The 20222-nt window shown below is 35.9% G+C and overlaps 1 protein-coding gene across 1 annotated transcript in view; it reads right to left on the bottom strand.

Moving 5' to 3' along the window:
* Window positions 1-20222, bottom strand: part of COL11A1 (collagen type XI alpha 1 chain) — a 295583-nt gene that overhangs the window by 45989 nt on the left and 229372 nt on the right. Inside the window, exons 45-54 of the mRNA XM_058177409.1 lie at window positions 19034-19087; window positions 18063-18170; window positions 11161-11214; window positions 10949-11002; window positions 10789-10842; window positions 3895-3948; window positions 2656-2763; window positions 2189-2242; window positions 1510-1563; window positions 670-723 (exon numbers count right to left, since the gene is read on the bottom strand). Of these exons, the coding sequence (XP_058033392.1) occupies window positions 670-723; window positions 1510-1563; window positions 2189-2242; window positions 2656-2763; window positions 3895-3948; window positions 10789-10842; window positions 10949-11002; window positions 11161-11214; window positions 18063-18170; window positions 19034-19087 (648 nt within the window). The remainder of the gene's footprint in view (window positions 1-669; window positions 724-1509; window positions 1564-2188; window positions 2243-2655; window positions 2764-3894; window positions 3949-10788; window positions 10843-10948; window positions 11003-11160; window positions 11215-18062; window positions 18171-19033; window positions 19088-20222) is intronic.

Below are 20222 nucleotides of genomic sequence, written 5' to 3'. Positions count from 1 at the left end.
TCTATCTGTTTTACTTCTCTAGAATGCAAGAATATCGGGTGAAAACCTGCTGTAGGTAGGCTTTCTTTAGGAATTTATCCTTCTGCTTATTTCTTGTTCAGGTCACTTTTTATGTGGTTTCATGATTTCCTTTTGTATCTGCATTAAGCTACGTTGTCAAAAACAATGCTCAGAATATGCGTTTCATGCATTTAAATTAGGTTTGGATAGATTTAAATTGTCAAGTTGTTCAAAGAAGTGCAAAATGTGGCAAGATAGCTGAATAGCTGAATTATGTGTATAAAAGTGAAAGTTGCTGGATTTTCAGATACACAAAATAATTCCTCCTACACCTCTGCCTGTGTTGGGAGGCAATGTGGCGAAGTGTGAAATAAATTGTGCATGCTGTTACAAGTCAGATGAAATTTAGTATACTAAATGCATGGCAATCTGGCAGAAAGAAGAATCTTAGTAACAGATGGTGAAAACACTTAAAAGGGAAAAGGAGTTTTCCCACATATTAATGAGCCCTTGGGTCAATACAAACGATAGAGTCTGCCTAAATTGTTCCATCTATCCACCTAAATTGATAGCCTCCCCTCCAAATCCAATCATGTTTAAACAAAAAATAACGAAGACAATGAAGAACAACAAAAAAAAGACAGTCATGTACAGAGAAATATGACTTACTCTCTTTCCAGGAGGGCCAGGGGGACCTGCTTCACCAGAAGGACCTGGTGGCCCCTGAAATGATAAAAATATGCAAATTACCCATTTTCAAATGTGATTGCTAAAACATCCTGTGCAATTTTACATACACACACACGGCAAACAAAGCATGTACCATCAACTGATACTGGATAAGAAAACCAAAAGTGTATACTAGGAAAATATAAGCACGTGGACTTGACTTGTTCAGAAATATAAACGGCTTCCCATTTTGGAAACTATAAAAAGTTGTATTAATGGTAACGTCTTACTCAAATATTACAGATAAATCCTTGAGTTACAATCATTTGTTTGGTGACCGTGAAGGTCACGATGGTGCTGGAAAAATGTGACTTGCAACCAGCCCTTGCACATATGACTACCACAATAAGTGATTTGCAATGGTCATATATATGTGCACCATCCTGGGCTCGCATAGTTGCCATTTGTGACTTCCTGGCAAGCAAAGCCAATGCGGGGAGCAGATTTGCTTAATGACTGGGACAAAAAAAGGTTGTAAAATTGGAAAGGGTCATGTGAGAACACACTTAATGTCTGCAACACTTAGTGATGGAGGTTCCAGTCCCAATTTTGATCATAATTTGAGAATTACCTATTTTCATCCATTGTCCCCATGGATAAATAGGAAAAGTAAATAAATAGATAAGGATTGCATATGAATTGTTCCAGAGAGAAGCTTTCAGTCTTTTCCATACAATTCTGATGCGATTGGAATAGAACTGCTGTCATCCTCAATTATTACAATACAATCAATTAATACAACGCAATCAACAGAATTATTCTCGCAAAGATATTACTTACAGGTTGGCCTGGATCTCCATCATCACCTTTTTCCCCTCCTGTGCCATCAGTTCCCTAGGGAGGTAGAAAAGAAAAGAAAGAGGATGAAAGAAAATAAAACCCACCTAATTTATTTCCTGTTTAAATTGTATGTTCTACTCAGAAAGAAGATTTTCTTTTTAAGAACTATGACAGACAGCAATATTAATTCAATATAGTATCCTGTGTTTGCCTAAATATCTCAGTGATTTGCTTATTATCCAAGAGAGCCTCTCATAGCAACTTCTGCTTCATGTTAGCTGTAGAACTGCAATGTTTTTATACTTGATTTATATATACTGGATTTCTCAAAAATCCAGCTCGACGTAATAATCAGGATACTTGTACTGCAACAAGGACACCAAGATTCAATTTTCCACTAAGCCAATACAATCACAAGTTGATACCAAGAAAGCCTCCGTGCCTCACTCACTGTACAGGTTGATATGAAAATAGTATTTAGACAAGCGTTACACTGAATCCTGGAAAGGAGCTGAGGAAAGAAACTTTCAATTTCAGTTCCACAAAGCTGTATTTTGCTCAGAGCAAAGAGATGCAACAAAGTAAATTTCTCAGAATCAAAGTCCGTATCCAATATCAACTGAAGCCAGGGAGAGTTTCACTTCACCTGGTAAAGCAGTTTTATTTTCAAAATACTTACAGATGGACCAGGTTCTCCAGGGGGTCCAGGATCACCGGGGAACCCAACAGGGCCCTACAGAAATTAAAAACAAGATAAAACTAATGAGCGTCAGGAAAAAGTAATTGCAAATAAGACATTTTTATTGATACATAGGCTCTGAGAAGATACAGCCTCTAAAACAAAAATAGTTCATACGATGCTCACAAGATATTTCGGGATATAACTTCCTTAAATCCAACAAGAGTGACCAATGTTAAGAAATTTAGGAAAATATTTTTTTATTTATCGATTTATTAAATTTCTATGCCACCCTTCTCACTGATACAGCAACTCTGTCTACAATAAATCTACCTGACAGCACTCAGAATTGCTTTATAGGGAGTTGAGAAAATACAGTTAAGAAATGAAACAGGGCTCGGTTATACTTATTTTTAAATCTTAATATATATATTTTTTTGGGGGGGGGAATTAATATCTTCACTCACTGGATTTCCCTTTGGACCATCATCACCTGGAGGTCCTTTAAGTCCAGGAGGTCCTGCTGCTCCAGGTGGCCCAGATTCGCCTTTTTCACCTCTTTCACCTTTTGGACCCTGCAAAAAAGAAGAGTTTTTAATGGATATATAGATTGTTTAAAACAAGTAGGGAGTAACCAAAAATAATAATCTATAAAAAATCTCAGTAATGTTGAAAATATATTTTGAGCTGAGAAATGAAGAAAGCACTCCAAAATTTCCCAACAAAATCTGTTCGGAAAAGAAATTCATTTCTGGGGAGGTTTGAAAACGATCTTAAGTGCAAGTGATTGTAAATTAATTGTAGAATTCTTCATGATAAATCACTGAGCGAAAAGATTTTCTGAACGTATGCAGTATGTAGAAGTATGATGCTAATATTTAGGAGTCCTGTTTTATGATTAATGAAAACTGCTACTTCAAGAAAAATGGGACCATATGCAATAGGTCTCTCCTATGAAGTTCTCTGTAGTATGAGTGTCACTGTGTTTAAAATGCTGATGGAACATAAATTTAGAGCTGTACGTCAAATGTTAGAAGTAGCAATAGCACTTAGACTTATATACCACTTCACAGTGCTTTATAGCCCTCTCTAAGCAGTTTACGGAGTCAGCATATTGCCTCCAACAATCTGGGTCCTCATTTTACTGACCTTGGAAAGATGAAAGGCTGAGTCAACCTTGAGCCAGTGAGAATTGAACTGTTGGCAGTCAGCAGAATTGCAATATTGCATTCTAACCACTGTGGCACCCCAGTTCTAATTGAAAAGCCTGTCCAAATAACTGGAAAAGGGCCAAGGGCAAATAAGCCAAGATTATGATAGCAAATGAATCTAATACCAGTTTTCAACATCAATATTAAAAAAAGGCTCAGAGGTGATATGAGTCAGAAAAATTGGTGGAAAAGACAGGCAAATATCACACAAATTGACCAACAGACCCTGCTCCTTGAAATTATCTTGCAATAAAAAAAAGTTCGCTTCAGATTTTTGCTATGTAGATCAAGTAGCAAAGAGAACTTATTTCATCACTAAGAATCACCAATTTTAATAAGAAACCTTTCCTGGTCCATTGAAGGGTGTCATAATGAAATTATGTGTACATTTTGGCAGAAAGAAACAGAACATGTTACTATCTCAAAGCACTATAGAGAAGCTACAGTACAGTCACTTCTACAAAACCCACTGGAAGAAAAAGTGTATATACTTACAGTTGTGCCACCTTCTCCAGGAGGCCCAGGATTTCCAGCTTCTCCAGGCTCACCCTATGAATATTTAAAGACAGAAGTAATACATTATATAGTGACTCTTGTCTTGATTACTTCCATTTAATTTAATATTTTGATTAAATTGTCCTTCTTGTTAAAGGACAAATACTACTCTATATCATCTATTAATGAACTCTTCTTCAATCTTAAAAAAAACAATCTTGAAATAAATCCTTGAGAAATCAGGAAATGCTAATAGAAAATTATTTCAAAATAGCTGGTTAGACATTATGTTAGGTATTCAGCCTAAGGAAAGACTAATAAATAAACATAGTGACAATAAATAAAACAACATGCTGACAGTTAACAAACTGTTCATTCCTGGTCTCAAAAGCAAACATAGCAGCATTTATTAGTGATGATAGGTCTTCATTAAACCATATGGCTTATCTGACATATATAAACAATCTATGAAAAGGCAACATGTATACCCCATTAAAGAAATGTTTAAGTTAATTTATTCATCTCTTGATCCCATATTGAGAGTTCCATGAAAACCCCTATCAGAAATGAGGAGCAATCAGTGAGCTTCCCTTGGTTTCATATGGAACCGGCTCAATATTTATGATCTTCCTTAGCAAAAAAGAAAAAAAAACTTGATTTTTGCATGTTTTCTCTTGGCTGATAACATAAATATGTAATTTACTACCCATCTGTATGCTACAAGTCACTGATTGCAGTAGATACAATAGTGATGTATCACTACAATAGTGATGTAGATAGATAGATAGATAGATAGATAGATAGATAGATAGATAGATAGATAGATAGATAGATGAGAGAGAGAGACAGACAGCCAATGCGATGAAATGAAACATTATTGCATTGCTGTCATGAATATTTAATTAAATTATATTTATGTTGCAATACATGTCTCTTTAGGCAGCTAATTATTGGTTTACATGAAGTTCCACAGCATTAAGGAACGGCTGTCTATTAATATCAGTCAATTTACTACTCAATAATTTATTTTTATACTTGTGTTTTTTAAAAAGTTGTAAAGCTGTTTAAATTTCAGAATAAAAGTCAGAATAATTCCATTATTTATTTATATATTATTCACATGTACTGTATATAGCTGCTCGTCCATATACATAAGCCTGCATATAGATGGGTGACTTTGAATCCATCTTGATTTCTGGCAACTGCTTGGACAAATCCCAGCAGTTTTCTTGGCAAGATTTCAGAAGTGTTTTGCCATTGTCTGCTTCCTAGGGTTAAGGGTGAGTGACTGGCCCAAGATGACATCTGCCAATTTATATTTAAAGGGGAACTCATGGTCTCCTGGTTTCTAGCCTGATGGCTTAATCACCACACCAAACTATCTCACTCTCTCTATAGAAAGACAATCATATATAGAAACTCTTAATATAAAGTATATGTCAGCATCTGGCATACCGCCTATGGAAGGTCATTCTATAGAAATGTCTGTGGTATCTTCTGCCTTCCCACACAACGGCACTGGTTTATAGAATTGACCAATTTCATGGAACATAGTGGAATAGGCAGTCAGTTATAATATGGAATATACTGAAAGAATTCTAAGGCTGTAGTTCTATTCCCCTGGAATAGCATCCCAAATACCACAGGATATATTGAATTTCCTGTTCCAAAATCAGAAAGAGTATGCAGGATTCTCCTGCCTTGTCACTTTAAATGATTTCTGAGAACTTTGAGGTTAGGAAAGCAAACAACAACAACAACAACAACAACGGAATGTCAAGGTCTTACAAAGCTAATGGAAGAGTTATATCTCATATTGGATATGAAAGTGGAATTAGTTCCATAAGAAGAGTGCAAGAATAGTAATTGGATCAAGATTTGGAGCACCATGCTTATTATTTCTACGTTGTATACATACAGTATAAAACTGTTATAATTAGAATCAGGTCACTGAGAGATAAAGCCTAATAGTCTCCCTTTTGATTAGCAGGCTGAAGTCTTTTTTAAAAAAATTCTTCCTTGTGGAATTCCTTTTAATTGAAGATGCCAAGACAGAAACTTTAATCAATGTATTCAAAGCATAACTTTTTGTTTTAAAGAATGCTACCGGCACTTTTTGAAAAATGGCCTTTTAAGAAAACCTAGTCTTCCCTACCTAAGCCTAGCTCCATTAGATCATATTTGAATCAAGTGCATCCACACTGTCAACTTCCAATCCATTTCACAATATTTTAAAGCCTGAACTTGGGGGGCGGGGGGAGTGAGTTGGTTTTTAAGTGGTTAATGTGCATGTATAATATTGGTTGTTCAGAAGTCAAATCTAGTCTGAGAAAGACAGAAAGCATTAATGATTCAGCATGACCCTCAGAGTTTTACAGCACTATCTTTGGCCTATATGATTGCATGAATAGCAAAAAGAAAGAACAATCTAGCTAAACCTGCATGGCATTAACTAAAGCAAAAAAAAAAAAAAAACCAAATAAAAAAAAACCCCTTTGTATTTGAATGACTTTTAAAAAAAGGTGTACATGATAATTTCCATGAAAATCACTATGGAATAATGTAAAATCCTGTGGTACTTCTCATCGTTTTATCCATATCTTTAAGAAATGTATTAAAAATCTAGCTGCTATGTATGAACGGAATCTGACAACACAGCCTTCTTTAACATCAGTACAAGAGTAAGACAGAAAGAGTGGTGTGGTGGCCTAGAAGTGGAACTCTCGCCTCACCATCAGGAGGCTGTGAGTTCAATCCTAGGTAGAGGCAGATATTTCTCTCTCTGAGCACAATGAGAATATATCTGTTGAACAAAGCTCTACATTGGCAGCCGGTCGTTAAGTGCTCTGCTAGCTCCATTCAGATGCCCAGACTCCACTCCACAAGGAATTATGGGGTCATTAAATGATGATGATGACAGGAGTAAGACAGAGATGTATACTGTCACTATTCTTGTTTCTCCTCTCCATGGACTTTGTTTTTCAGAGAGCAATGGATATCCCTATCTTTGGCATCCCATGGGCAACAACCTATCTAACACATTTAGATTGTGCAGATGACATCGCATTGCTTGGTGAAACAAAGAGGTACTTGCAATAAATGCAAGTTTAGATAATGAGGCCAATGAGAGTGGCTTGCATATAAATTTTGAGAAGACCAAGTTTATACAAGTTGGACGTGCTCAGGACAATATGCCTATAACAGTCTGTGGCCAGGCTATGGAACAAGTCCAACAATTTATTTATCTTGGTAGTATTATGTCTATGAATGGAGGACATTCACCATCAAATTAGAATGGCAGCAGCCGTGTTTCAACGCATGTACCCAATATGGTCTACAAAGATAAAACTCTTCAAGATTGTTGTTATACCAATTGCAATATGCTTGTGAAACATGGAAGTGTACAATCAAGATGATTAAATGGTTAAACGTTTTCCAACAATGTTGCTTTAAAAGAATCCTCCACATCTCGTATTGGGACCACATCACTAATGAAGAGATACTGCAAAGATCAGATTTAGAACACTTATCGAGAAGTGTGATTGAATGTCGTATCTTACATATGGCTAAAAACCGGCATTCAAAAATTGCTTTACGTTGGATGCCTTCAGGAGGAATGTCTATGGAGATTCTCAGTCATCCAGGACATGGTTGTCCCAAAGGTGCTTTTTCAAGAGGCAACTGGACGTTCTGGTTTTTCTTTGAAGATGTTTGCTTTTCATCCAAGAACCTTCTTCAGCTCTCAGAGAAGGATGATGAGAAGCGAAACGTCTTCAAAGAAAAACCAGAACGTTCAGTTGCCTCTTGAAAAAGCATCTTTGGGACTTGAGGGGGAAAGAGAAGCCTCAGAAAACTTGGCATCAAACACTTAAGGAAGATCTTAAGATTATTAATGTCCCTTGGGACAATGCAGAAGATGCTGCAAATGATAGAAACCACTGGAAAACTCTTGCTGCCCAATGTACTCTGCATGGGACTCACTGATGATAATAGTTCCTTCTTGTGTTGTTTTTAAAATGTGATCAAGTGCATTTGGGAGCAAGTATACCAAAATGTTTGTTTGTTTTTCTATTTACATTGGACCATGAACTGTAATCTCTGGGATGATGAATATAGCATGAGAGAAGCTTTACTGTAAAACAAGAGATGTTACTACAATTGCAGCATGGAAAGAGACAAAGAAATTGAAAATTGCTGTATGATTTTATGGTGCGAGGAATATTCCTGGAATGTTGAACAAGTTTCAGACCTTGAATTTTGTAGTAGCTTGGGTACCCACCACGCAAATATTTGCATAGCTTCTAAAACTAGAAAGGCTGATTCAAATATAAAGAGGATGGTTTGTATATGTCCATTTCCTTTGACACAATGCTAACAAGAAAGAGGTTTTGTTTGACGGGCATCTAGGAAAAGGAAGATAAAGCGATGAGCGTTGTAGAATCAATATCTTGCAATGGATGTCAACATTAGAGCAACAGAGCATTAAAAATAGATTGAAATAGGAAAGGTAAAATCTTTACTTACTTATTCTATAGTCTTCTTAAAAATGAAGAACGATGGCACCCACATTAAATAGTTGGTCCTTCTTCTGTGTTCTTTTGAACACGGAAGAAAAGGCCTGGAGCCTTTTGTCTCCATTTCTGGCAATGATTAAATAATGATTCCTTATTTGTATGACCTGCACCTTTGGTCAATGTTATTGCACAATGAAAGATCTGAACTGGAGGGTAAAAAGTTAGATAGTACTTCAAAAAGAATACAGGAAGAATTTGTTTGATGTCAAATTTCAGACATGGAAAGAAAGGGAAGATCAAGGACTTCAACTCAGGCCAAGAAGATAAAGACTGGAAATCTTCTCAAAGATCTACCGGAAATCTGGTTTATGAGTTTAAAAAAAAAAGAGGAAAAAACAATTTGATTTTTAGGTATTAATTATTACTCTAGAACTATATCATGTTATTTTCAGTCATGTACAATGACATAACATTAAGTGAAGTTATGTTAGTCTAAGAAATATCTATACGTCAATATTTCATATACAACGATTTGAATTTACAATGGCACTGAAAAAAGTGACTTTCGACGGGTCCTTGCACTTACAATTGTTTCCACATCCTCACAGCCACATGATCAATATTTGACAACTGCCATGTATTTATGATGGCTGCAGTGTCCTGGAGGGTCACATGATCACTTGCAACTTTCCCAGTGGGTTTTTGATATTCAAAGTTAATGAGGAAAGCTGCGTTAGCTTACAACTGCAGCAAAAAATTTTTTTGTAAAAGATGGTATATCTCGCTGAATAATGGCAACACTTAGCAATGGAAGTTCCACTCCCAATTGTGCCATTAGTCAATGATTGTCTGTACTGTAATGTTTCTATAATACAAAATTTTAGCCCATATTTGATTATATAGTATTCTTTCCAACTTGACATCCTGTGAGAAATGTTGATTCTATAAGTCACAATATTCTTAACCAACTTTAAAAAGCCATATGGCTAGGAACTTAGCAATTATAATCCAAATTCACCTCCATAATACCAGGATCATGCAACTGATGTGGTCAGTCCTTCTGAATACATAGAAGTAGATACAGAAAGAGATGTAATTTCTCTTAGATTCTATAAACTTGAAATATACAATTTCAGTTTTCAGGGTCCCAATTCTTGAGTGGAAATGTTTAAAATACAAATAAAGGGAATCATAATGTAACCGTTCCCATATTCTCTTTTTTTTTATGTTTAAGTTATATTTTTTAAAAATTGAGGAGGAAGGGATCTTCACAGTCAAAAAAGATGGGAAAGAAAGTTTCAAACCTATCTAGATTCTGGTAGATTCTGAATTTGACAAATTCAAATTTTAGACATGTTTTAGATTAGATTATATCTGCTGGAACAATTTACTAGTTAAGAGCCCTATTCTTCAAATTTATTGTGACAATGCCAATTCCACACAATAGGATTAGAGTTATGGCTGTAGTATATTCAATTTGTTTTTATAGAGAAACATTTTTTCATTAAAAAACCCCACAATTCTTTACGTCCCCAACAAGTTTACAAAGAATTTTAAATAATAATTGAACAAAGATAACTATAGTTTTGACACCGCTGCACCTACTGTACTTCCTTCGGATTATATATATAAAAGGCAGTAATAATAATGTAGCACCTGCCACATAACCAGCCAGATTTAACAATTATCAATAAGAAAGAGAAAAAAAGTCTGGATAGTGGAGAGACAGTAGTCAGAATAGAAGAGAAACAACTGGGGGTAAAAAATCACAAAATGCCAAGATCTACAAATAGGAGTAGAACAACTATGAAGAAGAAAGCAAAGATAGTACCAACAGAAATGGGTGTCTTGGGTGCAATTCCAAAACATTTGGAGTACCACTTGAATACCATTGACATTGACAAAATCACCACCAGTCAATTGCAACAACTTACATCCAGCGATGATACCTTTAACATCATGAAACAAACAACATCTGCCTATGCCAGGAAAGGTATTCAAGGTGGACAAAAAGGTTCACTCCAATCTAAACATCTGTCTGACTCCACAAAACATCTGTCGGGTTCAACAAAATGTTGAATCCAACCTAAACATCTGTGCGACAATAATGACATATTTTGTCACAAACATCTAATGCACGCAGCAAAACAAACCCTAGTCTATGGACACTTATGGAACAAGATATTGATTAGATGCGATTTTACACATATGCCCTAAAAAGTAACCATCACTGAGTTCATAAGTAGATATTTAGGATAATGTATTTTTGTTGATGGAGATTTATGGACACTACAGTCCAATCTCTCGGCAAAACATCAGGGGGATATTTCCTATTCCATAAGGTATAAAATGATTAAAAGCATTCACTGTGGTTTCTTACCTTCTGACCAACTCCTCCAACAGAGCCAGCTGAACCTGATGGACCTTGAGGACCCTTGGATGAGAAGAATATTTAAGGTGAGTCATATGTTAATTACGCCTTAAACTACATACATGTATATACATGCATAAACATCATCAGATGTTCATGTATTTCTTACATCTGATCCGCTTGGACCTTGAGGGCCTCTAGGGCCAGGGGGACCTGGAGGACCCTGCAAAAGAGAAAACACAAACAAAATTACAAAATTATAAGTCTGGTCCAAAGGACAAGAGGAAATGGGAAAAGTAAATTTAACTTGCTTCTTATTTTGAACACTCTTTGGTGAATCAACTTTATGGGACATTTAGAGAAGAAAGAACAACGTCTTACCATTGGACCAACATCGCCATTTTCACCTTTTTCACCTGGGGGCCCAGGAAGACCCTAGTGATAAGAAACAGCAATAGAAATACATAGTATTAATTATAGAATAGCTCAAATAATGGCACATGGCAGAAAATATTTTCTAAACTAACATTTGAGAAATCTAGATTTCCTTAGTGTTTTTTACTTCCACCAAAGTTCTAAAGTGAACGCATAAAAGTGAACTCCATCTTGCATTTTTATCTCATTTTACTAACTGAATTTGCACAGCCGATTCCTGAGAATGGTTCCCGAGGAACTCCCAAAAAATGCCACAAGTTAAAACATAAAACACAAAATGAAATTATTCTAAAATGCATTTCAAGCACAGTTGTTTAAAGATGATCTCCATGATAAAAGATATATTATTTAAAAGGCTCAGATAAAGAATGTTTTTCCTGGCACTGAAATGTATGGTAGCCTGGCAAGAAGTTTCTTAAGTGAAGTACAACTATTGAAAAATGCATCTATCCTGATGCTTATCATGTCAGGATAAGCATCAGGATTTAATTTAATAGGAGCAAATTGCTTAATTTGAAGCAGTCTGGATATTTCTGCAAATTTTATTATTAGATTTTTATCCAACCTTTATTACTTTATAAATAACTGAAGGTGGTGAACACTCATAATGTTCCTTCCTCCCCCTTTTGTTCCCTACAACAGCCCTGCGAGGTGGGTTGGACTGAGAGAAAGTGACTGCCCAAAGTAATCTTCCCAACTGTTTTCGCCCTCCCCAGACTCCTAGAGAGGCCCTGGAGGCTGGGACAACAAAAAAAATGCCCTTCCAGTTCCACCAGAAGTTGGCAAAGGAGCCATTTTCAGTCTCCAGAGGACCTCTGGGGGTGGGGGGGAAGGCTGTTTTCGCCCCCCCCCCCGACTCCTAGTCTGGAGCCAGGTGAGAGAGAAAAACGGGCCTACCGGGCCATCGTGTGCCAGGAGCGGAGAGAACAGGGGGATGGGGTTGCGTGCGCATGCACGGGGGCAGAGCACATAGAATTATGGGTGTGGGCACACGCACACATGACCCTCCCCCTGCCCTGACCCCCCCTCCCCCCTCCTGGCACACAATGGCAAAAAGGTTAACCATCACTGGTATACTCAATCCAGAAGCCAAAGTCATAAATCATAATTTTAAATTTTGACTTTAAAATCTGCCAAAGCACTTATATAGCAATTGTATATTATGATGTCAATACTGTCAAACTTTAGTGGAATCTAATATTTAAGAGGTCTGTTATGCGAAAAACTCACCTTAATGGCTCAAGTTATATGTGACATGCTGTCTATATTTTTTCCATTTCTAAAATAATGTCCTTATCCTTCTACACATACAAAATCTTTTTTACATCAAGCAATAAAACATTCATCTTTCAAATATGATAATTATAGCTTTTAGTAACATCATTAATGATCAAAGAATATCTCTCTTTTGCTTTTTATAATGCTCAAAAAAATTTAACTACAAATTTATTCTACCTTGTTTCTACATTTAATTCAGTACTGGCCTTCAAGCACAAAGAAATTCCGGCACAATTCCCTTAATATTTTTTGCAAGTTTTTCCCCAAAATATGAGTATATTTTTTCAAAAATCGAAGGACAGCACTGAAAATAAATGTGAGAAGTACAGAAACAAAAAGATAATTGCTTCTAGTGATGGCATAAGTAAGAAACTGCAAATTATGTTGATTAATATTAATAAGTAAGGCAAATTCAGGTTGCTCCCACTCTTACTAAATATGCAAGAAGAAAAGGTTATATAACAATGGCTTTTTATAAGCCATTTTTAATCTAATATATATGAGACAAACTTTCTTTTCCTGTTGTATCATTTGTACAGCTCATTCCAATAATTTGGAAGTTGAATAGACTTTGCGACATTTAAACAAAGAAACTATAATGAATGGTAATATGCATAATGAAATATATTCATTGATTGTGAATAATGAAGAATTGTAGAGTCAATAAAAGCTTGACTTATTACCAGTATCTAAAGATAATTTAATGGCAGGTGTTATGAATTATTTAAAGACACAGTAAATAGATGTTGATCGCTGGGTGCATAGCACTGAGTTCTGACATTCATGAGCTACGCTGCTCTTGAATTCATTCAGAACTTCAGATTATTTGAACACTCAGTCACTTGGGAGAAGTTGTCTTTCTTTTCCATTGACTGCAAGATTTATTGTTGTAGTCTTATTCGAACAGTCTCTCGATGTGCATTAGATGCATGTAACAGAGCTTTATAATGGGATGTTTTTCAGAGTGATACTTCAAGAATCAGGTTCAAATTGTTCACGTTAGACCCAAGTGCTAAAGTCAATAGAATCTATTCTCTTTTCCTATTTAAAAGACAAATTGGGCTTGAACTGAAAGAATATGCTTAGAAAGGAAAATAGGAAAGTCCTGGCTCACTAGGATATTGGACAGTTTTATGCTCTAAGTTTTAGGTTGGAATTGTAGCAGATTTCTAATAAAATAGTCAACAGAAAACTGTTGGACCATGAAGCATAATATATGTTGTACCCACCCATCTCAAATATATGTCCTCCACAAATATTGAAATTATAACTCTCAGAATACAAAGCCAGCATGAATTTTAGAAGGATATCAGGCTGGGGAAGCCCGTTATACATTTTACACAAATTCTCCTGTATTCCAAGACTATGTGTCATTCTTTTTTTTCCAGATTGACTGTGTAATGTTGGCAAATCATGCAAAATGTAGAATCTTGTTTTATGCAAAAAGTATCCACTGAATTAACTATTAAAACCAACAGAAATTTGGAGACCACTTAAATGGGCACAGCATCTCACCTATAATATCATTCTTCAAAATTACTATAGATAAAACCTTCATTAAGAACCTTAAATTCTTAATGAAGAAATATTGCTGGTAGAAAATTGAGACATTCACTAACTAAAAGACTTGACTGCAGTTTACAGTTCTGCTTTACAAAACTGAAAAAAAAAATGAATAAAATCAAGCTTCACATTCAAAATAGTGTGTGAGTTACAGTTCATCTTCATGCCAAAAAGGGTGGGTGATGGGCTTAGCGTTCCTACTAAAATAAACAGATTCAATTGGATTAAAGGATAATACTTTGATGTAACTAAATGTAGAATGAATACTTAGTCACTGATTTATGTGGAAGATATTATATATATGCAAGTATTATTTTACAATCATGATTACATGGTATGGGGCATGATCCAGATAAAATGCAAGGATCCAAGGGTTACTTGTTTATTTGAGCGCTCCAAGATACGTTGACAGTTGCACAACATAAAAGTTTCGTAAATTATTATTATTATTAAAGATTTAATCTTCAATTCGATTCACAGTCTGAGACTGGTAAAAACTTAACAGTTCAAGTCTAACCAAGACCCTAAGAGCTATTAAGGTAATATCTGAATATACAGGCAGTTTTTTGCAAAAATATTCAGATCTGATACGCTCAAGTATCTAGGCAACCCTTTGGTATTGCTCCAAGGGCTTCTATTACTATTGGTACAACCACTGATTTCTTCCTCTAAAAACTGCTCACATTTAATTTGCTGCTGCTGCTGCTGTTGTTGTTGTTGTTATTATTAAGCAAAATTGAAACTTGCCTAGTTCTGCTCACTATCAGTTCTAGCCTCTACTCTAATTTGCACTATAACTTCCAAATACCGTATATACTCGAGTATAAGCCGAGTTTTTCAGCACGTTTTTTGTGCTGAAAAACGTCCCCTCGGCTTATACTCGGGTCTATACGGCTTATACTCGAGTTTTTTTTTTTTTTTTAAGCCCCTCGGCTTATATTCGAGTATATACGGCTTATACTCGAGGTTTTTTGTTTTTTCACATTTTGCGGACGGTAGCGGAAGCCCTGCCGGTGCAGTGAGAGGGCGGGGCGGGGGAGCCGCCAGCCTTCTCAGCTGAGGGAGGGAGGGTTTCCCCAACCGGTAGGTGCCTCATTTCCCACCCTCGGCTTATACTCGAGTCCCCAGTTTACCCCAGTTTTTGGGGTAAAATTGGGGACCTCGGCTTATACTCGGATCGGCTTATATTCGAGTATATACGGTACTTTAAATATATCAATAAACATTACTTGATGATGTTTGGCAAATTACCATTATTGTATTCTACAATTGTTATACAGATAGTCCTCCACTTAAAACCACAATTGAGCCAAAAATTTCCATTGCTTCATGAGACATAGTTAAGTGAGTTCTATTTTATATTTTAGCCACAGTTTTAAGCGAATCACTGCAGTTGCTAAGTGAATCATGTGTTTTTAAGCAAAACTGGTTTCCCCGTTGGCTTTGCTTGTTGGAACCCAGCTGGGAAGGTTACAAATGGTAACCACATGATCCTGTATGTCACGTCTGCAAATAGTAATTGATGATAAATACATTCCAGTAGCCAAGTGCCCAAATTTTGATCACATGACCATGGGGATGATGCTACAATGGACGTAAGTGTGAAAACCAGTCATAGATCACTTACTTCAATGCTGTTGTGACCTCAAACAATCACTAAATGAATGGTTGTAAATCAAGGACTACCTGTAAAAAGAAATGTATGCTGTCCAAAGCTACTTATAGGAAGGGCATGATATAAGTATAAATAAAAGTGTATACTTGATTTTCCTATAGATACTTCTGGGGGACGGGGAAGCTGGGAGGTGTGTATACATTGCATTTTAAAGCATTAAATATCTCAGGAAAGAAAAATCACACAGATGTCCTAAGAATTAGGACAACTGTGGTCACAATGCTTTGAATGAATTATTACCTACAAATTACTTGCTTGCAGATGTAACTGTAGAAAAAGTAAAGAGCTTCCTGTTGAAGATGCTAGAATCTCATCAATTACTATTTGCTGACATGACATGCACTAACAACCAATCTAGCAGTTTGTTATTAAGATTTATTGAGCCATAAACCTGTCTTTTGTATCTCAAACTTAGGTCGTCAATTAATGTGATAGTTTAATTTTTCAGTCTGTCAATAGTACCATTACAATTATGGGAGAATAGATGTGTCTAAGGTTAAGTATGCTAATTATGTTCAAATTTGTTCTCAAGCACAGTCTTGATATGCTCACACTTAAATATCCCCACTGTCAAAACCTCTATCCTAATTCATGTTCTGAAGAATTTGATGCTGGCGTGCGGTTTTTAAAATTTATCTTTTCTTTACATCACTTCAATTTATTATTGTTGTTCATTTTTATTTTCTTTCTGTAAGAGGTTGAAGAGGTGATTTAAGAATACTGAATAAATGTTTGAATTATTTTATTTTGTTTTTTAGATAACATCTATGGTCTTTTATAACAGGGATCTCCAACCTTGGTCCCTTTAAGACTTGTGGACTTCAACTTCCAGAGTTCCTCAGCCAGCTTTGCTGGCTTAAAGGGACCACAAGTCTTAAAGGGACCAAGGTTGGAGACCGCTGTTTTATAATGTGCTTTGGGAGTAATGGTTTCATTACACACCTTGGAAACCTTAATTATATCTGATTGGCTCTACTTATATCAGCTATTATAACTATAACATCCTTTAGATGTAAGAAGCTTGTACATCCCTATAGGTAGGAAGTTTTGCTGAAGGTTCTGATGAGTTTTCCTATTATTTTTTTAGAATGAGAGATTCCACAATAAAAGATATAGAAAGAGGGACATCATATTTTATCAGATGAACAGTTAACAAGGTTCAGATATTCCAGGAAAAGTCTTTAAAAGAGCAGCCTATTTACAAAAAACTTAAGACAGAATCAGTTGCAGTATTTACCACAGGTTTACTACTAAGATTGGAAGAAACTCTGCTATTAAATGGTAACACTTTAAAATAATGATTTGTATTATTGAAACCTTTTTTCGTATATATGATTGCAAATGTATCAGACAACATGATGATAATTTGGATATATCAAGTAAAATTTGACATCAAGGAATATTCTTCATAACAAAAAGAAAGGTACTTATGTCCTACATGATTTTTCTTGTTATTATGCATTCTGTGCAAACTCTTGATTGCTCAGTGACCCTTTATTAGCACAATTGTGAACACTGATACAAGAAATTATTACAAAGAAAAATGAGATTGAAAGAAATATTTTCAGATTAATGAGTAGCTACCCTTCACACAACCACCACTAAATTAAACTTACATAAAGTATATAACACTTACAATGCAGGAAAAATTTGCACTGTATTTCCATTGTGGAGCAGTTCAAAATGCTAAATTCATCAGCCACTTTACTAAAATAGCAATTTCATTATCATGCAACTTTTAAATTGTTGCATTTTTTTAAAAAAAATGTTTAATGTTTTAAAAACATGTTTCCTTTCTTATCCAAAACATTTTAATACCTATTCTTAAATAGAAAAGTGTTCCAGATGTTGCACTGAACTGAATCAATTTTACACTGGAATGTATTTTACTTTGTAAAGTAGGCAGCAGATTGACTCATTAATTCCCTTCTGGAGCTTTGAAATGAAACAGCTGTGCCTGCAGAAAAAAATCCTGGGAAAGCCCTTGAATAATGAGGATTGCTTTTGTCTCCTATTTCTTTATGGACGTCCTGATGAGAGATCCAATGTTTTGGGGTAGCTTACCATCCCTTCCACACACGTAATGAATTTTGTAGTGGAGGATAATTATGATCCAAACCTCGCCTTTAAAGAACTCAGTAGGCACCTCCCTATCTCTGCTTTAGTGCTTCATCTGCAATTCTAACAACTTTAGAATGGTGATTTAAGGATTTATTTGTTGTCACTGTCAGTACTCTGTATTGTTTAGTATGTAAAGTAGCCTCTATTGTTCAATAGGCTCACTTTACAATAGATGAAAAAAAATGAAGAAGGATAATACAATAAAATATACCTGAAGGCCAATAGGTCCTGGAGGACCAGGGAAGCCACGTGCACCTTCATCTCCTTTCTGTCCAAACATCCCTTGTTGTCCTCTTGGACCAGGCTCCCCATCACCTCCCTGTAAATTAAAATAGGTTTAACTGACTCAAAATGTAAAGTACGTCCCAACAATTTCAGCTCTGTTAGTTGTATAAAAAATGCGGATCTAGAAAATGGGGGAGAACTCCCTCCCCAGATTCTGAACCCAACTCTGTGAGCTACGAAAACATCTCATTGACTTCAGTCGCGCTAAGGCAGCTTAATCATGTACAAGATTGCTCGCTTTACCTCATTTCTTGCAAATGATTCCATAAATTCAACCCTGGGAAACAGACATTCTAACAGAGTAAATAGTGACGGGGTTCAGATACTTGTCACAGAAATACAGAAAGCACCATGTATTAGCCAAGAGCAGTTTGTCTTGCTCAGGGAAAAAAAAAAAAAGCTAAATACATGGATAATGGTGCTGTCTTTCACAGTTATCTGAAATCGTTACAGAATTTTCTTGATTAGATATTACCCTGAAAAAATCCTAAGGGATGCAATCCATAATAGACATGTGGCTGGTTCACAAAGACAGATTTTAAAATGAATGCAAAATTAAGCAATGGGTTATGTACAGTACATGAAACACCTGTGCAATATGTAAAGCCATTGAAAAGGATGCTTTTTGTGCTCAATGAAGAGCCAAAAATGTGTTTTTTTTTCTTTTGCGTTGTCATACTAATGAACAAAGGAAGCAGAATGGCATTGATTTAAAGCTTATATTAACCTTGCAGGTATGCAGTCATAGAGTCCTGGAAGGTGTTTTTTTTTTTTAAATCCAGGTTTTAAGCTGTGTAAATCATTTCTAAACCTTTTCAATGAACAGTGAGATTTTTTTTAAAAATAGAAAAAGTTCTGAAGAATTCATCTCCAATTTGTAACAAACAGGAAACTTACAGCTATTCCAGGAGCGCCAATAGGACCCTGAAGACCAGGTGGTCCTGGAGGTCCCTGAAAAAAAAAAACCATTATTACATTATTCAAATATACATCTTACATTATTCAAATATAACACGCATTACCATCTTTCTTTGAAGAATTGGAGCTCAAGGTTTATTACATTCACTGAAGCAGACCAATGTTCTGAAGTTGCTTTTCTTTTTTTCTTTTTTTGCATTTTCTCAATGCATCGGTCTTGCTTTTCTAATAAACAGGTTTTAGTATTCTAGCTTTTTAATTTACTCATTCATTTGCACCCTTTCTCTTCAGCTGAAAGGGCAGAGATGTTTGCAGACAGCAAGCACAGTCTTCTTCTCAGATTTAAAGTATCAAATAAATTACACAAGAAGAAGGAAAGAGGAAAGCAAATTCAACAGCTTAAGCTAAAGTTCAACACAAAGAGTTAATGCAAACAGCTGGAAAGAAAGGGAGGGAAGGAACTGAAAAGAACTAGTCTTTCAATAAGGACCACTCTTTCCATATAATCCATAATGTAGACCAGGGGTCTCCAACCTTGGCAAGTTTAAGACTTGTGGACTTCAACTCCCAGAATTCCTCAGCCAGCTTTCCTAAGCAAAGCTGGTTGATGGACTCTGGGAGTTGAAGTTCACAAGTCTTAATAATAAGAATAACAACAGAGTTGGAAGGGACCTTGGAGGCCTTCTAGTCCAACCCCCTGCCCAGGCAGGAAACCCTACACCATCTCAGACAGATGGTTATCCAACAGTTTCTTAAAAATTTCCAGTGTTGGAGCATTCTTAAAGTTGCCAAGGCTGGAGACCCATGATATAGACCACAGATGTCAAACTTGCTGCGTCACATTGCAGTCATGTGACCTTTTGCAATGTTTTTTCCATTCACAGAGCTGGGTTGGGCATGGCCTGGTTGTGATGTATCGGGACTGTGGGCCATCAGTTTGATACCTCTGATGTAGACTGACAGAAAGGGAATGATGACATCTTCACCTAACCTTTGAAATATTGGGCCAGAAATTAACTTAAAGCTCTTCATATTGTTATAGGTAAAGGACATTATCACTAGTAGCCTGCTTTCCTGAAAATAAGACCCAACTGGAAAATAAGCCCTTTCGTGATTTTTTAAGATGCTTGTTACGTAAGCCCTACCCCAAAAATAAGCCCCACTTAAG

This window comes from Ahaetulla prasina, chromosome 3, assembly GCF_028640845.1.
Source record: "Ahaetulla prasina isolate Xishuangbanna chromosome 3, ASM2864084v1, whole genome shotgun sequence".
Lineage (NCBI taxonomy): Eukaryota > Metazoa > Chordata > Lepidosauria > Squamata > Colubridae > Ahaetulla > Ahaetulla prasina.
The sequence above is the reverse complement of the archived record's forward strand: the minus strand, read 5'-3'. Positions and strand labels throughout refer to the sequence as shown.